This window comes from Cottoperca gobio, chromosome 9 (assembly GCF_900634415.1).
Source record: "Cottoperca gobio chromosome 9, fCotGob3.1, whole genome shotgun sequence".
Taxonomy (NCBI): domain Eukaryota; kingdom Metazoa; phylum Chordata; class Actinopteri; order Perciformes; family Bovichtidae; genus Cottoperca; species Cottoperca gobio.
In genome coordinates this window covers 16152757-16169832 of record NC_041363.1, presented here as the reverse complement: position 1 = coordinate 16169832, position 17076 = coordinate 16152757, and the positions used below count along the sequence as shown (strand labels likewise).

At 40.1% G+C, this 17076-nt stretch overlaps 1 protein-coding gene across 1 annotated transcript in view; it reads left to right on the top strand.

Annotated features, from left to right (window-relative positions):
- Window positions 1–230: 230 nt before the first annotated feature.
- The window catches only part of LOC115013940 (SH2B adapter protein 3), a 34440-nt gene continuing 17594 nt past the window's right edge, over window positions 231–17076 (top strand). The window contains 2 exon segments of the mRNA XM_029440510.1: window positions 231–260; window positions 2803–3981. Coding sequence (XP_029296370.1) covers window positions 2830–3981 — 1152 coding nt within the window. The 5' untranslated portion in view covers window positions 231–260; window positions 2803–2829.

Sequence of the window (17076 nt, the reverse complement as noted above, 5' to 3'; positions counted from 1 at the left end):
TCTTCATTTAGGACACGACGAGGGAGAGAGATGTTAGCCGAGAGATAAGGAGACATGTTGGTCCATGTTTGGCCCGACCATGACTCCCCCCCCCTCCCTCTCTTCTATTTCTTGTGGTTTTCTGTGATCTGTTGAACCACAGTCTGTGACCCAAAGCCCCCCCCCCCCCCCCCCCCCCACAGTATGCGCACACCCACACTTGCACACACACACTTCCTGTATTTAGAATAGACCCTTCTGTGCAGCACTGGAGAAAGAGGGTATGTACATGTACATATGCCACATGTTAGAGAATCATAAACCCATGTTAATACCACTCTAGCCGATGTCTTACTGTGAGTTTATTCAACTGTTTCTTATTTGTGGGAAACATGGGTCGAATCAGCAGTGTAGTAATGAGCTACAGTTGTTATAAAATGCATTTCTTTATGTAAAACATCTTCTGCTTCACCAGTTCATCATGGTGAGGTATTCTACAATCCACTTTTATTGAAATAGTCCACCAGCCTGTAACACATGTAACTGCAAAATCCTATCATGCTTAAAATCAGTCAAATTTATTTCCCCAAAACCTGTTGATGAAACTTCATTTAAGTACGTATAAAGGTCATAATTTTGCTACATGACAGCCGTGTGACCATCTAGCAACTCTGCGGGTGATTATACAACATTGTACCATCAATGGGCTGTCAGCATAAACCAAGAGGCTCCACTGTTGCATCAGCTCAGGCCTGTTGTGGTTCTTTGAAAATGTGTCCTTCCTCCTACTAATCATCTGTAACTACGGGTTGAGCGCTCTCGGGGTCAGCAGTGTATAAAGGACAGGGGTAAGGCTCTCATTGAATACTTAAGAATGCATCCTGTTTCTTCTTTTCTGAGGTGAACTCCTAAACCATCGTCTCATTTCTTTATATTTACAAAAGTAGCAGTTAGTTGTCTATGGTGGATAGGTAGGAACGTATGCACAGGACTGTTGAAAGTTGTTGACTTCTTTCTGCACAGCACGGTGACACAGTGATGCTTTCATGTGGCCGTCGAGGAATTATGTCCATGTTATGATGAGCCAAACGTACAGGTTTTAACAAAGAAAGAAAAGCCTACTGAGATAAAAAGAACTAATCGGCATACAGAGTATCAGTGTGCAGCAACAGAAGCAGAGAAGTGAAACAAAGCACAGAACAGAGAATAACAAGTAGCAGAGGCCAAGCTGTCCAAGGCCACACGAGCACCACCACCTCAATGTATGCAAGAGAAATCTCAAAAATAGGCGCATAATGTAGAATCGCAGCCTCCAGGATTTGAGTCCAGTAAGCTGGGAACTTTGTTGCATGTCATCCCTGCTCTCTCTCCCTTCATTTCCTGTCACGGTTTTACAGTCCATTCTCTAAGACATAGGTCTTCAACAGGGTCCGCGACCAGGGTTGCGAAATTGTTTGTAGATAAAGCAATTTAAAACAAAAAAAGATTTTATTTTATTACAATTAGTTTTTTTTGCTTTGCCATTCACATTCCCTCCTCCGCTGTACTTCGCAAAGGGAGGCGACACACACCTACAGTCAGAGACGGAGTGGAGGAAAGGAGACTACTATACAGTAGGGGGTCCCTGCACCACGCTATACCAGTTTGGGGGTCCTTGGCCCGAAAAACGTTGAAGACCCCTGCTCTAAGAAATGGCAAAAGTGGCCAAAAAATACTTTAAAATAAATATTTAGCAGCCAGAAAAAAAAAACCCAACTTTTGGCAGTACAACAGCATGAAATGATCATCACAAACCTTTTGTAAACAGTTGTTTTAGATGTAAATAAATATGTCGGATTATCATCTGCATATGAATATCGGTTCAAATTAAGTTCTTTAGCTGTTATGTGCTATATTATCAAAGTTGTTGCTCTTTGGGGACAGAAAGAGACCAGTCGAGCGAGAACATGTGTTGTAGAGTCAAGCGATCAGTCTGTAATGGCCCTGACGTGATTAAGGCTTCAAATAAAAAAGCAGAAGGAACATTGAAATATGTCACATGTAAACACACAAATACACAGATGGCCGAGCAGGCTGTGTGGTTTATTGAGAAACTATCTAACCATACTTCCTCAAGTCAGGGCCTCATTCAGTGTTTGTCCCACTGACTTATTACTCTTTTCATTCATTTCAAATACATCAGTCTCTGTCATCCATGTCAGTGCTATTTGGAAGTGATTTAGTCATTTTATTGACTGCACTTCACTCTCCTCATTTAATTTTTCTCTTCCAGACTTCAAGATTTCCGGGAGTTTTCCTCTAATATATGCACTTGCAGTGTTTTTGCTCTTAATTCTATTGACTGTTTTTTTTAACATTGAATGGTTACCAATTGTCCTTTGAGTGAACTGCAGCCTTCCTTATCTATTAAGATACTCTAAGACGGGTTGATTGCCAGAGATTCTTTGCAGGCCCATGTAATCCAATTTGGGCTGTTTAAGATGGAACACAGATAAAATCAGACTTTTCACTGTCCTTTCTCAATGTTTGAACTTTCCAAAATTTCAAGTAGTTCAAAGAAATGCTCCGACTGTTTTGCCAGTTCCATCTTTAGTGCTCCAGTTCTTGCACAACACTCCACTTTATCTTGATTTGCCTCTAATTACATTTCCATATCTCTCCTCTTGTTTGTCCCTCAATCATCTTTTTTCCTCTTTTCTGAACCGTCCATCCCTCCACTTGTCTCCAAATCAACCCCTTGACCCCCACCTCCTTTCTAACCATCCGTTTCTCTTTTCCTCTTCCTTTTTCTGTCTCTTTTCAACTTTCTGTGTCTCACAACAGTGATTCTCAGCCGGTCTGGTTACTGCAATGAATGGTGACACTATCCATCCAGCCAACACCAGCACAACAGCAGGAGGAGGCCCAGGCGTGGCAGCGCCTCCGAGAGGCTGGAGGGAATTCTGCGAGCTGCATGCCATCGCCACAGCCAGGCAGCTGGCCGGACACTACCGGAGCTTCGCCAGAGAGCGACCACAACATGACGTTCTCCCACCGGAAACCTTCTCCAAGCAGTTCACCGACATCTTCCAGCAACACTTCTGCTGCGAGGTCGACAAAGATGGCACTCCGCTCAGCCAGAACACATGCTCCAGTGCTACCGGTAGTGCCCCTTCCACCAATCCAGTGGCCGCTCCCCTTCCATCACAGGCTGTGATTGGTCGATCGCGGCTCACACCTTTGTCTGGGGTGCAGGACTATCGAGAGGCGGGCCGGCACAGTGGAGGAGCTGCTCTGTTCACTGTGGTGTCACCGAAAGTTGAGCCGGTGGTGGTGAGTCGGGAACAGGAGCAGCCGCTGCGATGTGCATCGGGAAACTCCTTATCAGGAAACCCGGTGGTGCTCACAACGTCGCTGCTGATTCGTAGCCGTAGCAACGAGGAGATCTCTGGCACTGATCGTCGTCAGGTATCTGAGCGGTACTCCTCTGACTCCTCAACCTCCAACGCTGACGTCACGCATTTTTCTGTCAGCCAAATCCGGCACACCGTAAGATGGCTTCTCAAGAAACGGCCCAGCCCCCCCTCCTCCCTGGACCTGTCTCCTAGCAACCACAACCCCACCACCAACCTCAACAATCTCCCAAATAATGGTGACAGAGTCGGCGGGATTTCCTCCACAAATGAGGGATTGTCATCCTCCTCATCCTCCCGCTCTTCTTCTTGTCTGAACTCTGAAGCCACGCCCCCGGCCTCTTCACACATGTCTATGGCCAGAGTAGCCTCTCATTTCCTGAATCGCTTCCGTTCACACATTGGAAGCATGAGACAGAGGTCAGAGGTGAGCGGCTGCTGTAAAGAGGGCCAACTGAGGTACTTGCTGGTGGATGACACTATCTCAGACACTCAGCCCCGCTGGCAACGCTGCCGCCTGCTGGTCAGGAGGATCAGGGTCGCTCAAGTTGAAGGAAGAGGAAGAGGAGGAGGGGAGAGGTACCAGTTGGAGCTCTATGATCCTCCAAAGGTAGAAACATTTGCTCATGCTTACATTTATACACATAAATGTTATGTAAACTAAAGCTGCAACTAACTTTTATCTTCATTATCAATTAATCTTCCAAATATTTTTTGGGATTAATAGTCAAAGATTTTCAATTTAATATAACATAAAACAGAGAAAAGCAGGAAATCTCCATATTTGAGAGGCTGAAAACATCTTTCGCTTGAAAATCAATTTAACGATTAATCGTTTATCACAGTAGATGGCAAATCATCAATCATAATCATTGCAGCTTTAATGTAAACCAAGCAATCCTTACATACATCTACACATTGTGGGTGTAACTGTGGTCATGCATTAAATGTCCATTATATTTGTGATTCACCACATTTTAAAACACACATTACAATCCACACATTCATTGCAGTGGATTAGTCTCATCTCGTCGTTATTGCCATGAAATGTGATAACTTATAAATATTGTCTATCAAGGCTCAACCGCACATTGGTTACCCAGGAAGGAGAGGTGAAGTTAGAGCTGGCCCAGTTCATTGACTGCTGAAATATACTTTGCATACATGTAAATATTCTCAAATGAGTTAGAACCGTGCTGTCTGTCTTCAAGTTTTGGTCGTAACATTTGTAGCGTTAGCAGTTTGCTGCACATGTGATCTTATTCTTAGCTTTTGGATGGTAGCTAGAAGTGTTTTATTGCATACAATTGTACATGCTTCATTGGTTTTAGCATCGGGGTAAATATTACACTATCTGTCAGTCTCAGCTTGATACAAATGGATAAATGGAGCGGGTGTTTGTGATGGCAGACAGGCGGCAGTAACAAAGTTCAACATCAGCGTAGGAGTATCACATTAATGCTTGGACTGTTTTGCCAGGAAATAGTGCAACCACGTAACTCCCTCCAAAACGCCAAATCGAAAACCAAATATGTGTTATGATAAGCTAAGTTATTCGCCTTCTTAGCTCTAGCTCCATAGTTATCTCACAGACATCAGAGAGGTATCTTCTCATCTAACTCTCATCTAGAACGGGAATAATGTTGAACTTTTGTGTCCAGAGCTGCAAAAGTAATTTCAGCCTGTTTACTGCAGCGATGCAGCTTTTCTTTTGGTCCCAGAAGTGGCTGCAATATTTCTTTTCAAGGTTTTCAGTATTGAAATTAAGTAGAGCGTCCAAACAGGTCCCTAATGTAGTGCCACACAATCACATGTTAAATAATACATTAGTGATTTAGTACCAATTTACACAAATGTGTACTATGTTTACAACATTTAATGATTACATTCTTTATTCTTGACATTAATGTTTAGCTGTAATAAGCTGATGTAGGTAACTGCAGGTATGTAGCATATAATCAATTCCTCGGTTACTCGGTTTCTTGGTACAGCAGATGCCTGCTTTCATAGGACTGCGTTTCACAAGAATGTGTCTGCAGTTCTTGCAAAGGTTTGTTGAGCTTTTTCTGAGAAATCTGCACACAACTGAAACATTTAACAGCTGGCAGGTTCCTGAGCTTGTGTTTCATATCTGTGCTAAATGAAATGAGTTCAGTAAATCTGTTTGTGTTCATCAATAAGATGGAAACCCACAGAAGCCTTTAAAGGGTTGGGTAATGTCAGTATGCCAGGCTGTGTCTCAAATGCATGTTCATACTCTAAATGAACACACACAAAGAGGCACAAAGTAATTTCCTGTTTCCAGTGGTTTTAGTCACAGGGGTTCCCCCCTCATTTTTCAAACCATCTCTTTTCTCTGTGTTTGTTTTGTTTTCATAAATGATAGTTTGCCACATATAAGAAGCTCCTTTTTTGTGTACCGATTGCCACAAAACAAGAACAAAGCTGTGATGACATTTACTTTTGTCTCAGAAAACGGTGTGTTTTTTAATTTGGGGTTTTCATCACATCTTTGCCTCCAGTGATTGCTTTGTTTTTTAACTGCAGCTACAGAGTGTGCTGTGATGTTGAGCAGGCTTTGGTGTTAAACAAGCTGAAAAAGCCAAAGAGGGATATTACTAGGCTGGTCACAGGTTAGACTAATGAAAACTAATCGGAGCATCACGTCTGTTCTTGCCTTGCGTGCACAGTAGCAGTGTTGCTACACTATCGTTTGTTTCACACTGATATAACCTTTTAAGATAGGATAAGAGATAGATTGTCCTTTCACCTAGTTAAAGAAGCATGAGCGAAAATGGAGTTACTGTTGGTATAAGTAAAGATTGATTTAAACTGTTCCTGATTACTGTCACATTTCTTTATAATACAATAATATTTATGTATTAGTGTAGCACAGCATTGGCCTAGTGTGGCATGTTTTGTTTTTTTAAGTGTATGTCTTCTTTTACTCTTTGGTGAATAGATAAGCCTCCTACACTATTTCCTGTTTGTTTGGGGTTTGCTTCAGCCATACACAACTTTTCTACTTATTACTTCATGATTAATACATCAACTCAACAATCAGAACATTTTATAATTGTCACATTTCAAATATTTGTTTGAGTAACTTGCTTTTTTAAGTTTTAAGAAAGATCAGCTTACCCTCCCCTGTCCTTTCTTGGCAATTCATTACAACAGAGCAGGATGTCTTTTTTTAAAATAATATGCATGCTTGGCTCCACACATGAGACCTCATGGCATACAACTCTGCAGATGGGGCCAGCTGCAAGGCTGCATGTGCTTGCACACCCAGTCCCCCAAGATCCCCAAACCAGTAATCAGAGCGGCTAAATTGACTGCCACCATCTACAGTATAAGGCAGCAGAGGTCAGTCTCTTCAGGGTGTGTGCAAGTGTATATTCTGGAAAAGATGTTGCATGCCTGTGTGTGTATGTGTGCTTTTAGCGTTTTATATTTAGCAGCCCTCAACTCTTCAGCCAGCTGCAGCCCTGTGTGTGTGTGTGTGTGTGTGTGTGTGTGTGTGTGTGTGTGTGTGTGTGTGTGTGTGTGTGTGTGTGTGTGTGTGTGTGTGTGTGTGTGTGTGTGTGTGTGTGTGTGTGTGAGAGAGAGAGAGAGAGAGAGAGATCAGCATGGGAAGGCATTGACAGGATTTTCCTGGCTGACTGCAATGCTGCTTTAGTTAACCAACTGCTGCATTGCTGCTCTGAATGCTCCCCCTCTCACTCTGTGTGTGCGTGCGCGTGTGATCTTGGCAGGGCAGAGTGTTAAGGCCCTGAGAATGGCCTTAAAAGGAAGGAGAACTTGTGGACTTGCATGCACACAGTTTAACATACACAAGAAAAAAAGCACATGCTTTCACTCCCTAAAAGTAGTCATTCAAACACACATACTTGAACTATGTTGAGGTTGCTGAGTAATATATTGATATTGTGTTTGTACAGTTTCTTTTTTGTGGATTTAAATTGGGGTTTCATACATCTGTGGGTTCTTTCTGTGACAGCGCTTGAGCATGCAGGCCTGCACTCTACTCATATCTTGGCTGCACAGAAGATAATAATCCATGGGTAGTGTTCACATGTATTTCTATTCACATCTTTGTGTGAGAAACAGCCGTAATATCAGTGAGCTCATTTCGGACAAAAGAGGAAGCTGCATTGAAACAGATAATTTATTTGCGTGAGAAAGCTCAAGTCAAGGCCCGGTGCCCTGTCGGGCGAAAGTTAAGCCAAGTTTTTTGATGCAGTCCAAACGCAGCTTTAAACTGCTAGATTCAGATAACCTGGGGACGTGAAAGCATGCCAATTACCTTTTTTAAGAATGCACCAAACAACAACTCCCTATTTTGGCAGAACACGGAGGATAAAACCCTTTAAGATTCTGAGTGTAAAAACTGCTTCCATGTATTTGTTTTCATCTTTTTGTCTCGTGTGTGTTTTTTCATCAACTCACTAGAATGATAACATCACAATGGTTTGATTGCCATTAAAAAGGCAGGAGAAATAACCAAACTCCTGACAAATGACTGCAAAGATGTCATTACAGTTGTGGTTCAAACTGAAAACTAAACGCCCATAAAACAAAATCAAACTTTGTGCGAGGCTAGAGCTTTAATTTATGAGGAAACTATCTCTTTCATGCTTCTATATTAGCTGTGCAAATATTAATACTATACAGACACCAGTGTTAGTTTAACACTTTCCAGTGTTGTGTTGCGACAATGGTCCAAGCTTAAAGTTGGGAAATAGTAAACATAGTGGTGTTACAGTACGATTGGATCATTCCAACATTCATATTTACCACCGATAAAGTTAATTGAGTATATTAAAGTCATCCTAATCGAATTTGGTACTAATTAGATGAAAAATTATGCTACGTTTCTTCCCCAGGACAATCTACTTGTTACACTCCTGCATGTGATCCATTTGTTTAGCTGGGAACATTACTAAAATAAGATTAGAAGCCTTCATTGATCCCCAGAGGGGAACTTTAGGGAAAATGTGATATTAAACTTTTCCACTAGCAGAGGATGGATGCAATCCAACACTTGCTGCTGCGCCGTTCAGCTTGTTAATGACAACTTATTGTTTATACATACTTATTAAACTGCCAGTTATATGAGCAGTCTTTACGTCTGTGTTTTGCTTTTTGTGTTTTTGTAGATGGAATGACATAATAGCCGAGGCGATGTAACACTTTTATTGCAGAAGTGAATCTTATCATGTCAGCTGAAACAAGCAGAAGTCTCCATAGTGTCCTCAGTGTTGTCTGAAATTTAAGGTCTCTATCCTTTTTAAAGTTTGGCCTCCAGTATCTCCATGAGGACAAACTGACACATAAAGAATCAACAGTCCTGTCCTGGTGTTATGTTATTTTAGATTATTTAGTCCACATTACAAAACGCTGAGAAGAAAGCGAACGTGTGTCACATTCATTCTGGTTATATCGCCAACGTTTCTGTTTCTTAATGTGCGGTTAACCTTCCTCAGCTTTGACTTTCTCTTACCCGAGATAGTTGTTTCTACAATGGCAAGCCCTTCTTTTCCTTTCATCTGATGTACGGTAGTCAAGGTTACAGACACGGTTAAAGTCTTGCCAGGAAAAAAAGTGTTATTCTGTCTTCCAGAGTCAGTTCCCACAGACGGCTGCAGTCTGATGGCGGATATGTTTCCTCAGACCTCCTGTAGACTTATCTTAATCACACCCTTCTCATCGTGTGTGTGTGTGTGTGTGTGTGTGTGTGCGTGTGCGTGTGTGAGCTCTTCTAGCCTTAATCTTTCCCACATGGTTTCATTTCATGCTTGTGTGTAATGTGCCTATAACTATGTATCATGTTGCTCTTGGAGTTTGTCCGTCTCTGTAAACCAACAGAATTGGAGTTAGTTGAAGTCATGATGCCTTTTAAATATACATGTTCTTATGGATTCTGTATTATTTTTTACACATCCTTCTCTCTGCACCTCTGCTGTGTTTTTTCTTTTCTCTCTCTCTGTGACAGTAAGAGAGGAGTCTGGTTGTTGGAAAAGTATTTTCCACTGATGTTGCAGACTCTGGAGTCCATCTGTTCTGTGTTACTTGTTGTACTTCATACTCTCATATGGCAACATGCAGCGTTAATTTGGCTCTTGTTGCATACCACAACTAAAGCTCTGAACATATGGGCTCCAGTGTGTGCTGAACCAGAAACAGAATGAAACCAACCAAGAGAGACACAGGAAACCCAACAGCAGGAGACATGAGAAAGACAGACTGAAAGTTAGGTAGACAAGCCAGCGAGGGGGAGGACAGCTAGATCAAGGTGGCTGCAGGTCTGTGGCAAGTTTTCAAGTGTTTATTATTTTTGTAACTCAAGGTCTGTAAAATTCTAACAAAACGTGCGAGAAGTCTTGAAAGTAGAAGAAGAATATGATTCTCTGGTTACACACATAGTTGGTAAACTATTTATTTATTGGGTCGTGCACGTACACGTTCCCAGCCCACGTGGGTGCCAAAAGAAGTAGATATGAACATAACAGCTTAGCTTGCAAACAAAGAGCTACAAATAAAATCAGCCACACAAAATGTTCCTTTTTTAAACCGAGCTTAGTTTCTTAAAATCATTCATCCAGAAAAAAACATCAAAAACTATGGACATTTTACTTAAAACAATAATCCTTAAATCATCATATAATGAGCAATAAATCACAAAATGGACTTAATCTCACCTTAATGACGTACGTTGTTTTTTGAGACCAGCCAACCTGAAAGACTTTTGTCTTAATTCTGCGTCACATAAGGCTTTACGCTGTAGTTGTTTTTATCAAACATTCACGTTATTAAGGATAGAAACTTTACTCTGAAATGTTAGGCTATTGAAACTAATCCGAGCAGTTAATCCAAGTTAACCAAGTCAAATCGATTTAAATACATGACATTGAAAAATCACATTTTCAAATTCTAGTACTTCTGAATAATTTGTTTTTGTTAGTTTTCATTGGGACTGTTTCGCTGAAAGATAATAGTTCCAGACTAGTCACGGGTGATTTAGCTTATTTCCGATATGCATACTGGGTAAGTGAATGCTTATTTGATATATATCTTTATGGCAACCCTCAGGCCTTTGTCAACTGAACGGTCTTAAAACATTCACCATGCAAATCAGTTTAAGGAGATAACTTTGACAGACTTTTAAAAACTCTTCTATTGCAAGATTTAAACCAAGCGTGGTAGTAAAGTTTTATAGCGGATAAATCGATGGACAAAATGAATCTGCAACTGTTTTGAGGATCGATTAATCGCTTTATGTCATGCAGTAACTCTATAGTTAGTATAGTTTATAGTATATATAGTATAACTCTATAGTTATAGCAAATTCTCAAATGTGAGAAATGTGATAGTAAACTGAATCTCTTGGTTTTGGACTGTTGGTCCAACAAAAAGATATTTTAAAACGTAACGGGCTTTCGGGAAAAGTCACTAAGAAATTGTGAATGCAGATTAATCGTAATTAAAAGAATCGTTATTTACCGCCCTAATGAATTGAAGTGACACCTGCTGCTTCTAGCTTGATGCTTTGTTTTGGTCTCGCTCAAATATAATACTTTGGTCTAACGATGTGTGTTTGGCCGAGGCCAGGTTGACGGCCAGTAGACATCTTGGAAGTAGCGACCAATTATGGAATCGTGCCTCTGCTGATACACGTGTTTAGAGCAGAGATTATCTCTTCAGAGAGAGACGAGTCTTAAGTTTCCTTTTACATCATAACAGTCTTTGTATCTCACCCACAAAGTCCAATCTTTTCTTTTTTTCCAGGGATTGAGTTGCATGAAACCTAGAAACGAAGTGACTTGACTGAGTCATGTAATGGATCTAGATATGTGCGTGGGTGCACATGCATGCTTGTGTATTGTGTTTTCACCACATGTACATATGGTGTGGATGTCATGTAACACATTTGTTTTAACCAGACAGATTTTGATAAAGTGTGAAGCATGAGAGTCGAAGGTCTCCTGTTTGTCTTCTTTGGTTTATTAAACCAGTTTACCTACTTGTTCTTCTATTTTAGTTTCTCTCTGCTGGCCTGCCTGAACTTGTCCACCGCCTGCTTCTAATTTTGCATCACAGCAGATCTTTTATCTTGTACAGCCCACAGAGATCTGAGGGAATGTTTTTAGAAAAATTGGGAGAACAAAGCCTTTGGAAATCTTCAGGCAGCCATCAAGTTGGCTCTGGAAAACAATATCTGTGGTTTGTTCGCATAATATTGTTTGGTTTGGTTTGGTTTGAAATGAAGTGACCCACTGTGCCCTCTGTGATTGGGTCCTTTGCTTAAATTTACAGGGTTGCATAAGATTCTTGAATTCCCAACAGCCACATTTGGCACCACCATGGAGGTCATTGGGGGTATTGGTTATGCACAGACGAGGTTACTTTATTTGTTTATCACAATTTTCACCAGAACCCAAGGTGACATCTTCTTATTGCTTGTTTTGTCTTTGCTTCCTCAACTAATCGCTTCACCACCAGTCCAGATGTTACCTGAATGCATCCTGTCGAAATAGAGCGCTCACTGAACAAGATGTTAATGGTGCAGGTTCATTTAATAATATTTAAAAATATGTAATGTTCTGTCACTACGGGTATCAAAACCATACTGAGTTTGGTTGCGTCGTGAAGTAGCGTTGTTGCAATCAGCGTCTCAGGGTTAGGGTTCCTGTTCATCGTTTGGGAGTTTTTTACCAGGAGCCGAAATTATTCGCAGAGGTCTCTTCTCCAAAACAAACGCACCCGGAGAGTAAAACCGCTAAAAACACTGAATGAAGCAGTTTCACATTCTTCCCGGTGGACACAAGACAGATGCGCTACAAGCTAAGGGCTAATATTGTAGCTAGATAAAAAGTCCATTCATGACGGCTTCTGGCTGACAACCACAACGTTGACGCATACGCAAAGGGGATACATTAATTCGATATTTTAATGCGGAAATGTTACATATTATACGTTTAGGTAAATGTTTTCCTGTTTTGGACGCTCCCATTTGGTCTGTCAGTACATCAAAGTATAGTGAGGTGCAAATAAATTGCATACAAGTGTATACACTATGAAAGCATGACATTCATTCAAACATGAATGAATGAATAAGCAAAATCTGGATCAATAAAACCTCAAAGATATGTAGTCATGGTGATCACTCTTTGTGTGGTTAGATTGCTAATAACCAGTTTTTATTCTAGTTTCTGTAACCACAACAAATAGATGATTTATCACTTAAATGTGTCATATGACTTTGTCGTAAACTTATAGTCGTGGGAAGTCTTTATAGATGATTAAGCTTTTTGCTGTTGGTGGATTGGACACTGGCCATTGTCCATAGTTTCTTTCTACATTCAGTCTTATTTAGTATATTATTTACCATGGTGCTTCTTAATCAAAATTCTTCACACACCACACTTGTGTGAAAATTCTTCAGGGATTAAGACAGAGTATAAAAGCATTGTTTGCCAAAGTCAGCAGTAATGACTCATGTCAGGAATACAGTGAGTCATAGAGAGATCCTACCAAGTTAAAACCCACACATTTCCAATGAAAGCGCTTGGTTTAAATATAACCAACGGCTTCAAAGAGCTGCAACCTCTCAGATGTTTTAGACTACATACAGTATATGCATCTCTCAACTACTGCTTTTTCTTTTCTGATCTTGATTGTTGTGTTATGTTCTTTGATGGAATACAAGATGTAATATATATATATGATGCATGTACAGATTTGTGATTGAAAAGCACATGTTGTGTATATAATCTGCACAAAGCTCACAGAGGACACGGTGGTTTGTCACATCACAGATCACATTGTGCATATTTATTTTTGATTCAGTCCAAAGGAGGCAGAAAATCTGTCTTCTCATACAGAGTGAAACCCATCTCTCACAGTGCCTGAATGTGGGAGGAGTGTTGTGTGTGTGTTTTTTGTTTGTTTGCGTGTGTGTGTGCTTCAGCGGAACACAAATCTATAGAAACATCTAAAGGAAGTAGAGTGGTTAGAGTCATGTGGTCAAGATGTTTGTCAGATCTCTCGCTCTGTCTCTTTCTAGTCTTTCGTCTTTTTCTTCCAAAGAGGTTGTAATACTGTCTCTGCCTGCATTAATGAATACTCTATTTCAATACATAGTCATTTATTATTAATAGTGTGTGTGTGTGTGTGTGTGTGTGTGTGTGTGTGTGTGTGTGTGTGTGTGTGTGTGTGTGTGTGTGTGTGTGTGTGTGTGTGTGTGTGTGTGTGTGTGTGTGTGTGTGTGTGTACATGCACATGACCTTGCTGGGTTGCATGTGGAAATCCCCCAAAGCAAAGCTGTGCAACACCCTGACCCAACAGTTTTCTCCTGGCCTCTGTTCTTCTCATTCATCATTACCTACACACACACACACACACCTGCAAACACTATTAATGTTACCCAGCATCATTGTGTCATTGTTTGAGTTAGTGTTGTAGCCGTAAGAAAGTATGTGACATGCTCCTTTTTATTATATGCTGTATCAAAGGGTGTTTGTAGTCGTGCCCTGTAGCACACATAGTTCAACTCTTTATGAATGACCATATTTTTCAGTTCACAGCACTCTGCTTAACGGCGCTTGCTTAAAGACGCAATGTGTAAGATATAGCCAGAATCTTAGTTTAAAGTATTAAAAAAAAAAAGATCTAACATTATCAACATGCACCAACAGGAATAATTAATTTGTCCTACATGTTATGATCAGGTTGCATATATTGTATACCTTTTCACAACAATTGCATGTGAATTTTCTGACATATAATGTCCATAGTAAAATGTTGGCTAATAATTTGGAGACTGTGAGATACAAATGTTTTGGATGCGGTGTAGTTAGGCTCATAGAGGTATTGATTCAACTCTATGATCATTTTGGAGGCTACAGTTCAACAAAACCACAAACTACATCTTCCATGAAGTAGTACATGTTGTTTTATATCTATCCTCACTCCGTCTCAGAACCAGACTTTCTGGAGTCCTAAGCCGATGTGTAAATATTAAAATTGTACGAATACGACAAGTTTATTTTTGATGATTTGCTTGTCTGGTTGTCCTATGGTGGTGGTTTTTCGGTCTTTATTTGCTTATACTTCTGGTGAGTTCTGCTCTAAAGTTGTTTCTCATTTACAAAAAATTCGAGGCTACATGCAAACTACAAACGTGACTACTGAATGTTTTGGTTGTTTGTTTGGTAATTCTTCTTCTGTGCAAATTCATCTTTGCACATGCTCTTCTGTTGCTACTACTGGAACCACTTGTAGTACAAGTTAATTCCAGTATTTGCATAATGATGACCACAAACCACAGCAGCATTATGAGACAACGATCAGGTTCGAGGTTCGACACCGAAGGGAAACTGTGACGTCACGCAACATGGACGTTAGTCTGAAACAGGAATATTAATCTTATGATGATAAATGTTGAACATCATTATTGGAGTATTGTCTTTTTATTATTGTCGAATTAATAACAATATGTTATGTACCTTATGTTCTGTACGGTGTCCTTGAGTGCCATGAAAGGCGCCTATAAAATAAAATGTATTTTTATTATTGTCAAATTGATTATATTGTGCACGTTTGTGGCAGGAGGCAGTTTAATCCTTGTTTGCAGCTATCAGATGCCGTCAGTACTGCTCATCCACCCAAAATAAACTACATTTTTTACCCAAAATTTAAATTAATTAGTTTAATGCGTCAATTTTCTGCCACTTATCAGAGTCCTCCTCGTCATATTGAATGATTAATTATATTTATTATTATTATTATTATTTTTATTTTTATTTACAGCTTGAAAGCAGAGACGATTTGTCAGCTTCTCACTAAGCAAACCGTGGCTTTTGATACTGCGTTATAAACATTTAGAGTCTGCTCTGGCCCTGCCAAATCCCACTTGGCTCTGACTCCTGTGTGGAAAATGTTATCATGGTGAGATCTCCTTCCCTTAATAAACCTAGTTCTGGCTCTGGTGCCAAGAACTGTAGTCACAAGGGGCAAAACTGCACAGTAAGGTTTATTCAGAGACAATGGTGTGGCACAGGGGCAGAAGGGAAAGGAAGGACAAGAGAACGTTTTTCTTTCACAACTTCTGCCCATGTCTCTTTGTCAGAAGTCGAATTAGTAGAAGTCCATCACAGCATATCTAGATGTTCATGCCTTCCATGTGTTGGGGAGACCCAAAATGATCAGTCACAACCCCCTTTGAAGCTTTATGTTTATTTTTTCATTTTTTAAATATATTATTTATTATGATTTCATTTCCATTTGCTGTTCAAAATGTCTAATGTCACTTTTTATTAGTTCAGTTTATTCTTATAGTTACATCTTTAAGTACCCATCTTTGTCAAAACATTGTTTGTTTGTGTAAAAGAGAGAAATATTTGCCAGTATTTTGTTGGCTGAAAAAAATATAATATAGGTTTTGAAAGTGTTTAATGTGATTAATATCAGGATAAAAGAGTTTGTTGAGTTCTTGAATCGCTCACGAACGCTGGAAAGAAATTCACGACAAAAGCAAAGAGGCAGTGAAGACTCGGTGCGTTTCCCAGTCTTTCCCACATGTGCACAGTTACTGGACACACAACACAACCGTAACAGACCATCACACACATACACACACACCCCCATAACTGACACATGCCTAATCTTACACATGCGGATGAGCGGCATCCAAGTGAAATCTCTTACTAACACTAACGCCGACAGACATGCAAGATATTTTCCATCTACTGCAGAGTGAATATTGTGCAATTTTGTTCTTCTCAAACTGTCCATGTTGCATAAATCACATACACTTTTGCTCGGGTCACAACATTATTATTTATTCAAGAAGTGTATTTTACAAAATGATGTATCAACAAAGAACTCCTCATGCCAGTGTGAAAGCATTGTCTCATGATTACATCGACATTCCCACACATGCTTTTGTGAGTCGGTTAAAGCACTTGGACACTCGGCTGCACGCGTTCCAACAGGGCGCGTGTGTGCGTGCACTTCTCTGCTCAGCACTACACGCAATCACACAATCTACTTTCTGTTTTTCAGTAAACTGATCTGGTTGTTTTCCATGATATTTCAGCTGCACTTTGATGAGTTGGAGACAGACGAGTTGTATATTATAAGATCAAGATCAAGAAGCAAATTGAAAAATAATCACTGCAACAGTAGTCCGGGCCAAAAATGTAACTGTTGATCTCATCGACCTCGCGCAGTGTTGTTTTGTGGTGCTTTTAAGTGTTTAAAAAAAGACATTTAATTGACAAAGAAACTCGTCTTTCCAAAAACAATGTACCGGTTACGAAAGATAATTCACAGACCTCGCTGTCAGTAGTTTCCATTGGAAGTATTTCTTTGCTAAAAATCAGTCCCAATAAAAACACATTTTCAATAGAAAGTAGCTCCAATGAAAACTGTTCCGTCAGGTCTGCAGATTATCTTGGGTAACTGATACATATTTTCTGGAAAGAGATTTTACTGTGGAGTTTTTCAGATGTCATTTTTCAATGCTGTGAGCACCGCAAATGAAATATCTGGGCAGTGACAGAAGTCTCAGTGGTTAATATCTCAAAAACGAGGTCTGCACGAGGAAATGTCAGGAGGGTTAGGTTGGGAAATATGTTTCTTTGTGCTGATTCTTTAAGCAGTATCGGTACATGCACGCATACATAATGAACATCGTTATGCA